At 38.9% G+C, this 13046-nt stretch overlaps 1 protein-coding gene across 6 annotated transcripts in view; it reads left to right on the top strand.

Annotated features, from left to right (window-relative positions):
• ELMO1 (engulfment and cell motility 1) overlaps positions 1-13046 on the top strand; it is a 376239-nt gene that overhangs the window by 350699 nt on the left and 12494 nt on the right. For all 6 annotated transcript variants that reach the window (XM_042475479.1, XM_042475477.1, XM_042475480.1 and 3 more), the window contains 4 exons: positions 2449-2612; positions 5337-5449; positions 6880-6987; positions 11963-12045. In XM_042475479.1, coding sequence (XP_042331413.1) covers positions 2449-2612; positions 5337-5449; positions 6880-6987; positions 11963-12045 — 468 coding nt within the window. The remainder of the gene's footprint in view (positions 1-2448; positions 2613-5336; positions 5450-6879; positions 6988-11962; positions 12046-13046) is intronic.

Below are 13046 nucleotides of genomic sequence, written 5' to 3'. Positions count from 1 at the left end.
CTGCTCCTCTATAAATATATGACAGTTAATAAACATGTTATGCAAGAATGCATTTTGGGAGCTCCAGGCAAAAATATGACTGATTAGAGGTGAATTAACCCCAGCATAAGGACACAGGGTCATGTGATGATTCTATGAGCCAGTTAAAGTCAGGAGAAGAATGACATCCTAAAGTGTTCAGGGCTGTAGATGCTCCTTGGTGATAAAATGGTGTGCCCTTCTGGTGCTTCACCATGGAAGAATTTGTTGTTTTACATTCTTGTGTTAAAAACAAACATTCAGTGCTTGGCTTTGCTCTTGCCCTATTCCACTATCCTGAGGCAAGGAAGTAGAAGACATAGAAGCAAAAATAGCAAGTTTTCATTGCATAGCTATAACACTTTTGGAGATCTATGGTCATTAATCTAGTTGCCTGGGAGATTCTAGACTATGTTGAATCTCCAACTGTTAACTTCTCCAACTTTGGACATAGAAATTAGATTTGGATGGAGGATCTAATACAGTGTCAGACCACATGAGCCTTTCAGATGGTGGCAATACTGAAACATGTAAGACAATAATCACTGAGAAAGGGAGTAGGTAGTCCTTAGATTACTGTATCTCTGTTTTAGATAGAGATGGAATTTTTAACAGACAAGACAAGTAGTGCTGTGATGGTGGGGCCATTAGACAACATTTTTTTCTGCCTTAAAGGGAGCTTTATTTACTGTGCTTCATCTTATGACAATGGCACAGATCTCCCGATCTTCACCTCTTCAGGATGTCTCCCTGAAATTTCCAGGCAAATCTTCTGAAAACCCCTTTCACTGAATGTTGATGACAAGCTACATTCAGTGAAGGAACTGCCCAGATTTTTCTTTCATACTTCCAACTGCAGTCTCTGAAGAAATAAAGAGAAAATGAGTCTTCCTAGTTTTGTATCCATTGCTGGACTCAATACCATAGAATCATAAGAGTTGGAAGAGACCACAAGGGCCATCCAGTCCAACCCCCTGCCATGCAGGAAATCTAAGTCAAAGCATCCCCGACGGATGACCATTCAGCCTCTGTTTAAAGACCTCCAAGGAAGGAGACTCCACCACTCTCCGAGGGAGTGGGTTCCACTGTTGAACAGCCCTTATTGTCAGGAAGTTCCTCCTAATGTTGAGGTGGAATCTCTTTCCCTGCAGCTTGCATCCATTGTTCCGGGTCCTGTTCTCTGGAGCAGCAGAAAACAAGCTTGTTCCCTCCTCAATATGACATCTCTTCAAATATTTAAACAGGGCTATCATATCACTTCTTAACCTTCTCTTCTCCAGGCTAAACATCCCCAGTTCCCTTAGTCATTCCTCATAGGACATGGTTTCCAGACCCTTCACCATTTTAGTCGCCCTCCATTGGACACACTCCAGTTTCTCAATGTCCTTTTTGAATTGTGGTGCCCAGAACTGGACACAGTATTCCAGGTGGGGTCTGATCAAAGCAGAATACAATGGCACTATTATTTCTCTTGATCTAGACACTATACTTTTAGTGATACAGCCTAAAATTGCATTGGCCTTTTTAGCTGCCGCATCACACTGTTGACTCATGTTCAACTTATGGTCTACTTGGACTCCTGGATCTCTTTCACATGTAGTCTTGTTCAGCCAGGTCTATTCTATTCAGGTCATTTTGAATTTTGATCCTGTCCTCTGGAGTATTAGCTACTCCTAATTTGGTGTCATCTGCAAATTTGATAAGTATGCCCTCAATTCTGTCATCCAAGTCATTGATAAAGATCTTGAATAGCACTGGGCCCAGGACAGAACCCTGTGGGACCCCACTGGTCACCAAACTATCCTGAGGATGCAATGCAGCGAATGTGTACCTGGGAACAGTTCCCATTGAACTTAGTGGAGCTTAATGAAATTCAGTTAATCTTTGAACATGCACAGTATCTCTTTCTGTTCATCACCAGCTGTGGGAAGTCCTGGCTTAGCTCTGTTCTCTAGTACTGGTGAATATAGTCAAGTGTGATATCAGAAGGCACTGTGTACATGGGAGCTCTAGTGAACTATATGGCAAGGGCTGGGCAGGTGATAATAGTGTACAGAGGAGCTGAAGTGGTGGAAGCAGGCTTGCTTCATGGTGGACACAGGCAAATTGCTGCAGTTTGTCACATCACCTTCTGAATAGCCTTATCTGAATGAGAAGGAGTTTAGTTGTGTTTGTTTTCCTGTCTAAAATTGTATGTGAAATGACAAGTGGAAATATAAGTTGCCCTATATCCTATAAAAATGTATGTCCCATGTACCTCATATTATGAACATTTAAAACTGGAGAGCAATCCTGGTTTACACCAAATTGGAGTTAACTTTTTGGTACTTTTGAGGAGCAGGTACAAGTTGTTTTGGGAATGAGATTACATGTATCCAATGAAAGAGATTGCTCAGACTTACCAAGACACTTTTTTTCTTTTATCTATAGGTAATGCAAGTGGTGAAGGAACAAATAATGAGAGCGCTGACCACAAAGCCTAGTTCTTTGGATCAGTTCAAAAGTAAACTACAAAATCTAAGCTACGCAGAAATACTGAAAATTCGCCAGTCTGAGAGGATGAATCAGGAAGATTTCCAGTCTCGTCCAATTTTGTAGGTGTTCTTCTGACAATGTCTTCCTTTTACTCCCTCTCTCCTCCCTGAAATGTCTAGCAAATGCAAGTGACATTTGTGAAGGTCTTCAGGAATAACCCTGGGGAATCAAAGCTGTTGAGGGCCAGAGTATATTTTTTTAAAAAGCAGTCAGATCTACTTTGAATGCATCCCCTTCATTCTGCAGACATTTAAAAAGAAGTCTCTTTGTGTGCACCTAAAGTGGATTCTTCTCATCCCCGTAGGCTTAGAGTGACCTATTTGCAGCACACCAAGCTTTGACATTTTCACCCTTTGTCTGTGTCTCCTTCCCCCAGATGAATTTTTCTCTCTAGCCCAGTTGCAGAAAACAAAATGTCCCCATCAGTGAACCAGACAAAATGAAACCCAGGTCAAAAGCACAAGAGCATCAGCATCCTTGGTGAATTGTTGTGCCATCTGTACCAGCAAAAAAACAAAACAAACCACTGCCCTTATCTACAAAATAATCTCACTCATTTACATCTGTTAATAGCAGTTTCGGAATTCCTTTCATATTGGTTTGCAATGTTCAACCTAGAGGCAGATTGGCAATACATTTCTTTACCTCTAGCAGGCCCAATTCCTATGTTACCCAGAGTGGAAGGGCCACTGTGACGGACCCCAGACCATTTTTTACCCCTGTGCACCACAAAGTTCCTGAGTCTTACTCCCTTAATAATAATAATAATAATAATAATAATAATAATAATAATAATAATAATAATAATATTTTATTCCATCTTTGACCAGTATAACTTACTCCCTTATATAGCTGTTTTTATTTTGTTCACTGTCAAGAATCTAACCTTAATAGTAAATTAATGGATTCATTCATGCAGTGCACCTCAGCAATAGAACATGAAGTCAAGTTTGAAAAATAGGGATGCTTATATTTTATGCCTGGAAAGCTACATATCAAATCATTTTTAAAATCTCAGGGCTCTGATGTGCAATTTCATGAAGCACTCTGTTTTCAGTTTGTTGATAAAATGGGGGTGGGTGGGTCTGAAGACAGTATTTATAGTACACATTACATTAGCATCCTGCTCAAAAGCTTTGGTCAGAATGTTAAAAAGAATGCATGACTTAATCCATTCAGAATATTAATTGGAGACTCATGAACAAAGAAGGAAGCGCCTGTCATACAGCTCTCTGTGGTTGCAGCATAAGACTCAGAACTTGGAAACATTATTCCCAGAATCCCCAATTCAGTATGGCTGGGGTAGTTTGAAAAAGGAACATTTTTCCAAGGTCTGAATTCTTGTATCAGTAATGTTGCCCATAGATGAAAAGAAAGACCAAAGGTATGAATACATAGGCTTATTGACAGGATGATATCAGTACGTTTTGAACATAAATGCTTTTCTAAGAGGAAACTAGTCAATATAGAAATCAATATAACTCGAATATAAGTACATTAGGAAAACGAGGGTTTTTGACAGAATACTTTAATAATTTCAATACTTATATCCTAGTATAAAGGCAGTTGGTTCCTGATTGTCAAGACAGTTGTATTGTCATTGTTGTCATTTTAGGTGTGTGGTGTCACTGCCTTTTCAGGTATATTCTCTTAGTGTTGCTAAGAGACTGCCTAATACAGACTTCCAGACCTTAGAACTTCCAAATGGGTTGAACTGTAACTTCCAGCCAGCATAGCCAACTGGAGGTGAGGGAATTGTAGTCAACCCATCAGGAAGGCACAACACTGAAGGGACTGAACTAGTTTGTGTACTAAAAGCCCTGTCCCCAGTTGCTGGGCACAGGAAATATTTAGATCAATGATTTGCCACCATAAGTGCAATACAATACAGAAAGCTCCTCAAAGATCAGTGGCTCATATCAGGTTTTGTCATTAAACTTTAGGTGATAAAGAAGAGCACATGGTATTTGATAGTGATGTATCAAATACACACACATTTTCCGGTCCTTGATGAAAAAGGCTGTCAACACAGTGGTCAACCATCATAAGATTTTTCACATTTGGGGACTATTTCTGCAATACTGCACATTTTTAAAAATGCACAAAATTATGTCTTCTTGTGCAAAAACAATTTTTCTGCCTCTGTAAAAAAAAATTACAGAAACATTTTTTTTTCAGGGAAAACCCTGAAATCCAAAAAAAAAAAAAAAAATCATTGGAAAATGTGTAGAAAGCTCTCACAACCTTTAACCAACCAGGATAAAACTTTTAAAATCATTCATTCAAAAACAAAATAGGTGGGATATGTATATGCCTAGTAGCTTATATGACTGTTGCTTGCTAGTTGAATGAGATAGACACCTGTCATCTCACATTGTTGTTGTTGAGTGCCTTCAAGTCATTTCCAACATACGGCAGCCTTAAGGCAAACCTGTCACAGGGTTTTCTGGGGCTGTGATTGTGTTACTTAACCAAGGGCACCCAGTGGGTTTCCATGGCCAAGCAGGGAATCGAACCCTGATCTCCAGAGTTGTAGTCCAACACTCAAGACCATACTGGCTTTCACATTGCTCTTACAGATAACTGTTAGAATCATAGAGAACTGCACCACATTCCTAAAACTTCCATCTTCCTAGTATAGCTAGAGCTCCAAGCCTGTCTGGATAGAAGCTGCATGTACTGTATAAAGTTCATTGACTTCCTAGCAGAACTTAGTTATATGTATCTAAGTCTGTCACTGTTTGCTTGTTTGTCTCCTGCAACCTTCTCCGGATCCTGCACAGGGAGCTAAAAGAGAAGATTCAGCCTGAAATTTTAGAGTTGATTAAGCAGCAGCGTCTAAATCGTCTTGTTGAAGGAACCTGCTTTAGGAAACTCAACAGTCGACGGAGGCAAGGTACTAAGTAGAATTGTTTCCTCTGCCTCTTTATACTCACCTTCATTTTTGATTGGAGAGGGGGGAGGTTTTTTATTGTATCAGGTGTTTCAGAACTGGTAAGAAGAGTTTAGTTTCTACTGTGTGTTGTAAATGCAGTATAAAGTAGGAAGAGACATTGGTCCAAAACACACTACAGAAATAATCCAGTTTGGGACTGCTTTAACTGCCTTGACTCAGTGTTAAGGAATCCTGGGAATTGTAGTTTGTTATGACACCAGAGTTCTCTGATAGAAAAGGCTAAATGTCTCACAAAACTACAGTTCCCAGAATTCCCTAGCATTGAGCCAGGGCAGTTAAACGGGTCTCAGGCTGGATTATTTCTGCAGTGTGGTTTGGACCATTGTTTCACTGATCCATCAATTTCATCATCCAATCTTCCCAAATAGGTTGTCTATCTCCTTTCCATTGCGAAGCATACACAATCCACGCTGCTGAAATCATATAAAACATATGTTTTCCAAATTTTTCCTCAATTTTTTGATCTGAAATCATACCCAATAAAAAAAATTGGGTCCTTTTTGATATGGCAATTTAATATTTTTTTATCTTCATATGAATTTGTGCCCAATAAATGCTGCGCCTTCTTTAAAAGTTTGAGATACTTCTAAAAGTGTGGATCAGAATTGGTTTGGTCATACTTACTTTGAAAGTGTGATATCCGGCAGACTTGCATGGCAAATACCTATTTTCAGTTTCTAAAAAACTAATTCTAGACCTCACTATTTCAGAGGAATCCAATTATTATTTCTTTGTTTTATTGTTCTACATGAGTTTTAGATGATGTAAGAAAGTGGTTCTCAATCTTTGACCCTCCAGATCGTTTGGTTTTTATTTCCCAGAAACCTATTACCTGTTTTCTAAAACATGGTGGCAAAATACAAGATGTGTGTTTTGCAGGTATTTTGCTGGGATTTATGGTAGTTCTTAGATAGGACGTTCAGATACAAACGTATTGCATTTTTTGACAGATCCAACATTATATGGCCTGTTTATCAAATAGAGGTGATCTAGAAAGGAGACACCCTGGCTGTCTTCATTTCAAAAAAGGAATTGGCTGGCATTGACCTCATAGCCTCATGACTGTTGCAACCTGACCCTGCCAACAAATATTATAAAGCAGCAACTCTCAAAAAAACACTTCCAGGAGCAATTATAGTGGCAGAAATGAAATGTGTCAGAGAGGTAAATTCATGTTGCATCTCAAGAAAGGGCCAGATCTCAAACCAAGAGTATGAGATTTAAGATTATGATCGATCAGTCCTACACAATATCTGTTGATGAATCTTACTCCTTTCAGTGTGGGAGTCATTTGTTTATTCCTGAATTATTTCTCTTGGTTATTAGACTACAAATTAATGCTCCTCCATGACTTTCTGTTTTTTTATCAGACAAATTTTGGTATTGTCGACTTTCCCCAAACCACAAAGTCTTACATTATGGAGATTTGGAAGAGAGTCCCCAGGGAGAAGTTCCTCATGATTCATTACAAGATAAATGTAAGTATTTCAGCAATAGTAACTGTTATGGGTTGCTTTTTTAATTTTATAATGAAACTGAGAAAAGCATTATGCCAAACAAAGTAGGATTTCAAAAAATGAAAAGGAGTCAAGTGAGGAATATGGGATAGAAAGGAAGGTGAAAAGCAGTTGCATCTCTTATGTAAAGTAGAGAGGTTGTAGAAAGGAATGGTAGGCAAATGTTCCTTTAACTTCTTTTTTCTTTTATCCATTTTTCAGATGGATTGTTTTCCAGGAGTTATTTAATGTTAGAGCAAGTAAGCCCTTTTCCTCCATCAGAGTTCTCACTAGGCTCCTTTCTTTAGAGATTTTGTTTAGTCCTCCTTGAAGGTCATCACTCACGGTGGGTTTGTGTATTATGAGTTAACGCTGAAGGGGAAAGTGCAATAAAGCCCTGGTGGCGCAGTGGTTAAATGCCTGTACTGCAGCCATTCACTCAAAACCACAAGGTTGCGAGTTCAAGACCAGCAAAAAGGACCCAAGCTAACTAGCTTGCATCCTTCCGAGGTCACAAAATGAGTACACAGATGTTGGGGGCAAATTAGCTTACTTGCTGTTCACCGCTATGATCTTTGGAATTGCGGTATATAAATAAAACAAATTATTATTATTATTATTATTATTATTATTATTATTATTATTATTAAAGTCACACATCTTGTTTGACAATTTCCCAGATCATGACAAGGAATACAATGCCACCCTAAAGACTAATCAATTTATTATAACACAAGAGTTCATGAACATAGTTCACTATGTCCCCGTATCAGCAGCTAGAATACATCACTCTTTAGGGAAATCTGAGAATTTCCCTTTCATGTGTTAGCTAGCAATCCAAAAAGTATAAGTGAGATACATTGGCAATTCTTCACGTCATGCTGAGTGACGCCATCCTTATGGTTGTTTCTGGCCACTTTTTGTCCTCCCATCCCTGTCTCAGCCTCTACTGCCTCCTTGGCTGCTGTCCACAGTTCATGCCCTTCCACCACACTAGGGCTCTCATTTTTGCTGCAGACTCCCCAGGCCCAAAAGGAGGACAGTACACAGGCCAACACTTGAAAAAGTGTAAGAAGCCCATTTGCACATTTACAGACAAGTCATTTATTTAAGGTCCACGCTATTGAAGATTGCACCCTGAAATACCTCCTACAGACTGTGACAGACATCACATTATCTAGTTCAGACTAAATTACCATCCCCAGGCAGAATCTGAAGCTAATGGATAGTCAGACCAGAAAAGTGTGAATTGAGGTAATTATTTTGTCAATAATAACCACCAGTAGGCATATTTCTGGAAAAGCGTTATTTGTCACATCTTCTTAGTAAAGGCTAATTGAACAGTAAGACCTTCCTATTAAAACACTCTTTGAGTATCCTTGAGTTGGCTCTTCTTTGATTTAGAATAGCTCCTTAATAGGCTCTGGAGCCAAGGAAGACTGGCCCAACCCCATCTGTGCTTCCACCAGCAGGCAAAAATCTTTTTATTCTTAAAGGATTTTAGCTGGGTTGGTATTGAGGGAGGTGTGTTAACTTCTTTATTTGTGTGTGTGTTCCAAATCTGCTTCTATGTTTTGGTGTTTGTTTTATCTCATTTGGTTACTGTTAGCTGGTTTGAATGCCTTTCTTGGTGGGAAAGCAATATATTGATGTAATAAATGAACATATAATCCTTTCAATAAGCATTTGTAATGTTGGTCATATTCAAGATTTGCTTCAATGTGGTGGCTAAGTGTATGAACTACCATAGTTTTCTAAGCACCACTTTAATCTGTTTCTTAAAACCAGCAAAATCACAGGCAGATCATTCAGGGATATGCAGATGTCAAAGCTAATAAGTTTGAAATGTGTTTGTCCTCTGAGGGGAATGCTAGAGATTTACTTCATACAGGTTGCCCGAAAGGTGAAGATTAAAGGGCCTCAGCAGATCTTCACCAGCTATACACACTTAACTTTCACTGCTTCTCAGTTTGGCCTCAGGATTATTCCAGGCTTTTGCAACAATTCTTCATCAGAATCTAGAGAAGGGTATTTTTATACTAAACTGTTTATCTCTTCTCATGGTTAGAGAAATGGTTCAGAATGGCAGATTATCATGAGACAGTCTTCAGTAACTTTAAAGGGTATACTGAGTAGTTGGCTGCAGCTCAGGCTTCATTAATTGTAAAAGTAGCAATAGCAAGTACATTTCTATACCATTTATCAGTGAACTAAGCACTCCCTAAGCAGTTTTCAATGTTTAAGTTAATTGCCCCCAACAAGTTGGGTACTCGTTTTACCAACCTATGGAACGTCGCAAGGCTGAGTGGACCTTGGAGACCCTGGGATTGAACACACAACCTTGTGGTTTGCAGTACAGGCATTTAACCACTGCACCACCAGGGCTCCCTATAAGTATGATGTGAAAATTAAATACTTAATAGTCACACCTGAGGCATCTTGGGCCCGGGACAGACTGCCCCAAAAGGGTGGCCTTCCGGCGGCCTATTTCCCTACGTAGGGACGCCGCAGCCACTAAACTGTGCGGTGTCCACGGGGCAAAAAGAACCCAGAAAAACCGTGTCCTTTTTGAGCCTCCGGGCGGACATCACGAGTGCGGCAATGGTGCACTCATGATGTAAGTGACGCACAGCTATGTGTATATGCTGCACGTTGCTTATATCAAAATGGCGGCGCCCATGTACACGGGATGCCACCATTAGTTTGCCGCCACACCGTGCTAAGGTTAGAGCCATCTGTCCCATTCCTTGCAAAACTGATACAGATTATTTCACTTTTGGGTTGTTTTGTTCCATTCAGTCCAAGCCAGGATATCTGTCCTTCAAGAATGAATTGCAGTGTATCAGTGGAGAAAATTGTTCTGAAAGGAAAAGCAGTATCACATTTCGTAAAGAGAACAAGTAGCTTTGCAAACAAGTCTACAGAAGTTTCTAACCCACAAAATTGCCTTATCATCATATATCTCTGTTAGATAGTTGTAGCTCATTGGTAATATGAGGCAGAAGACCCATAATTATTTTCAAATGCATGAATAGCATGATTCTCTGCATGGCCATCTGGAAGGTGGATAACCTCAAAGTTGATTAAATTCAGGAGGGTGGGCTATGTCGGTGGATGGGCCTGGATCCTCTTGTTTCCCTTCAGAAAAATAAGGAATTATGAAGAAGCTGGGAAGATCCAAGCATGTTTATTACATGTTCCTGAAGAGAGGCTTTGTACCAAATGAAGAGATAATTACCACATTCATAAGCCTGTGTAACATATGAGCTGGCGTCAAAACATCTTGGCTGCTAGATGGCCCCAGATTTAGTGGCAATCATAGGACTTGCAGAATGTGGGGGTCAGGGTCCTTTTTCTTTGAATCTGTGTCCATCTGTTCCCCTATCTAGTCTGATGGCTATTTTAGGCAGAATGTGGAAAGGGAAAAGGTCTGGCTGTTAAACATTTTAAAGGTACAGGGGGAAAGTACTTAATAGAATAACAGTGTTAAAGCTTTCTGGTTATTAGTTTTCTTAGTATGCTTTCCAGAGCTAGTTTTGGCAAGCGATGAAAGCAGTGGTCAGGAGGGACTTGTTCCTTTAATCAGAAGAGTTCTTCATTTCATATGTAGATAGAAAATTCTGCTTAGTAACAGTTCTCCAGTTCTTTAAAACAGTTCTTCATACTCATACTCTTTCCTGTATTGTAAGAGCACTAAGAAAAAAAAAGTATATAGCAAGGGAAATAGAAAAAAGATAGGGAGATCTTCTTAGGGAAATCTTGACTTGATGACCTCAGGAAAAGTTTCCACAGCTTGCAGACTAGTATACAAAGAAAATCCATAAAATACCATTAACGTGTATCCTTTTAAGTAAAACTTGAAAAGATACAACAGCTTGTTCCATAACAGGTGAACTGACATAATAAAATATGCATGACTGTTGAATCTAGCCCAGGAAGGATGAAATAAAAAAGTTTTTAAAGTTCTTGTCTTGTTTCATCTGATGGATAAAATAAGCTTTCCCATATGGTACTGTGTACATGGATCCTTTTTCAAGGGAGGAGACGTAGTAATTCCCCCTAAAACTGACTTTGATTTGAAGCCCAAGTGTGTTTTTTATCTATTAATACACATGCTGCCTTTTTTCAGCCTTGATTGTTGCTTGCTTGTGCCAAATAGGCTACTTGAGGACCTCAAATGCCCTTCCACATAACCTTTTGCTCTGGAACAAAGTACCATTGCCAGGTGTCTATTAACAGCATAGTGCAAGGATTCAGAGTGCTTTTGTAAGTTACTCAAGCTTGTTGCTGTGAAGTGTGAAAAGGAAGAGTAGCATATCGTAGACACCAACTGCATGATATTTTCAGTATTACTGGTGACAAGTAACATGTATGCACACAGGTATGCCATGAAGACATTTATAGCCATGAAAGCTCATGGAAAAATAATAACCATTTTATCCTAAATGTGCTGCTACTTTTTACTCTTTTTTCCCCTCCTCTTCTCTTCTTCCTTTTTTGTTCTAAACAATAAAGTTTAGCAAATTTGAAAGCAGTATATCATGCAACATTTTGTTTTATCATCTAGTAGGTGTTAACATTTCTTCCTTTCTTCCTTCACCCAGTAATGTCCTGCTATCACTTACTTTTTTTGGAGCTTTTTAGTAATTTGAAAGCTATATAATTTCCCTTTCTGTTGTTATAGTGCAAGTCCATAGTAAAAGACTCCCATTACACTGGGTCAGAATATACCACTATTGGCATTAGCTTGAACCTCTTAGAATAGTTTTCATGTAATTATTTTAGGTTTTCCTGATTTTTTGTTTGGCTCATTATTCACAACAGATGTTGGAACATGGCACAAGAAATGATATTTCTGACATGTCCGTTTTGTCTTGCATCTTTGATGCCATGGTAGGGTGTTTTTCCCCCCATATGTTGGAATATATCTCACAAATTCTCTTTTCTTTTGATACAGTGCCTGTGGCAGATATAAAAGCAGTTGTTACAGGAAAAGACTGCCCTCACATGAAGGAGAAAGGCGCCCTGAAACAAAACAAGGTATCATTTTCAATAAACTCAAATAATATTTTGGTTACAAACTTTGCACTTGATAAAAAGAAGGTATTTGTTCTTCCCACGTCAGAAGATTTGTGGGTTTTTTGTCTTAATGTTTGTTTTGTTTTTTAACTTGGCCCCAAGTGAAGGCTTAAAGCAGGCAAAATCCTTTTAAAAAATCATATATAAATCCAGTGGAACTAAGTGCACATTAATGGAAAATATAGCACTGTGAAACCATTCTCTATACATTTAAGTCTGACCAGTGTAAGCCACATGAAACAGAACAACAATACAGGTTGAGTGTTCCTTACCCAGAAAAACAAAAAGAGGAAGAAGACCCATTGACAGCACTGGGAACATATTTTCTGTCACTTGTAGTTGTTCAGGACAGCTTTTAGAAACATATAGCTGGTGAGGGAAGGGATAAACATGCCACCACTGCAGTTCACATAGACTGGATCCCTGGAGAGGCACTGCCAGTTAGTTAGACACTAGTGTACTATCTGAACCAAAGGTGTAACTTTAATATCAATCAACTTCTGATGTTCTTTTTCCTAACTATTTTTGTACCTCTTTCCTTTCCCCATTTCTCCTTTGGGGAAAAACTATTTGATTTTGCCATAAACCTCTAAGTATTTCAATAATTTATGTTTTCCAGTGGAAAGAAACAAGGCTTGTAAATGTAATTAGTTCCCTTTCCAAGCACTCTTACTATGCCTTCCCCCAAAATGTTATCCTTGCCTTTATACTTGTGAATAAACGTAATTCTTGGTTTTCCCATTTCTCAACATTTAGCTAAAAGTCTGACTTTCTGTTATTGTTATTTTGTCTAACTGCTATAGCCCTCCTGCCTATAGTACGAAACACACTCTCCTTCCCAGTCATCTCCTTAAAATCTCAATACCCACAACAAAATACCCACCATTTAGTGAGGCCATATCTGCATAACTGTAAAGGAAACTTTTTTAAGTTATAGGCCTGTTACAGACTGCCAAAATAAA

Source organism: Sceloporus undulatus, chromosome 6 (genome assembly GCF_019175285.1).
Source record: "Sceloporus undulatus isolate JIND9_A2432 ecotype Alabama chromosome 6, SceUnd_v1.1, whole genome shotgun sequence".
In the NCBI taxonomy this organism is placed as follows: domain Eukaryota; kingdom Metazoa; phylum Chordata; class Lepidosauria; order Squamata; family Phrynosomatidae; genus Sceloporus; species Sceloporus undulatus.
This window is presented reverse-complemented; position numbering and strand designations above follow the sequence as displayed.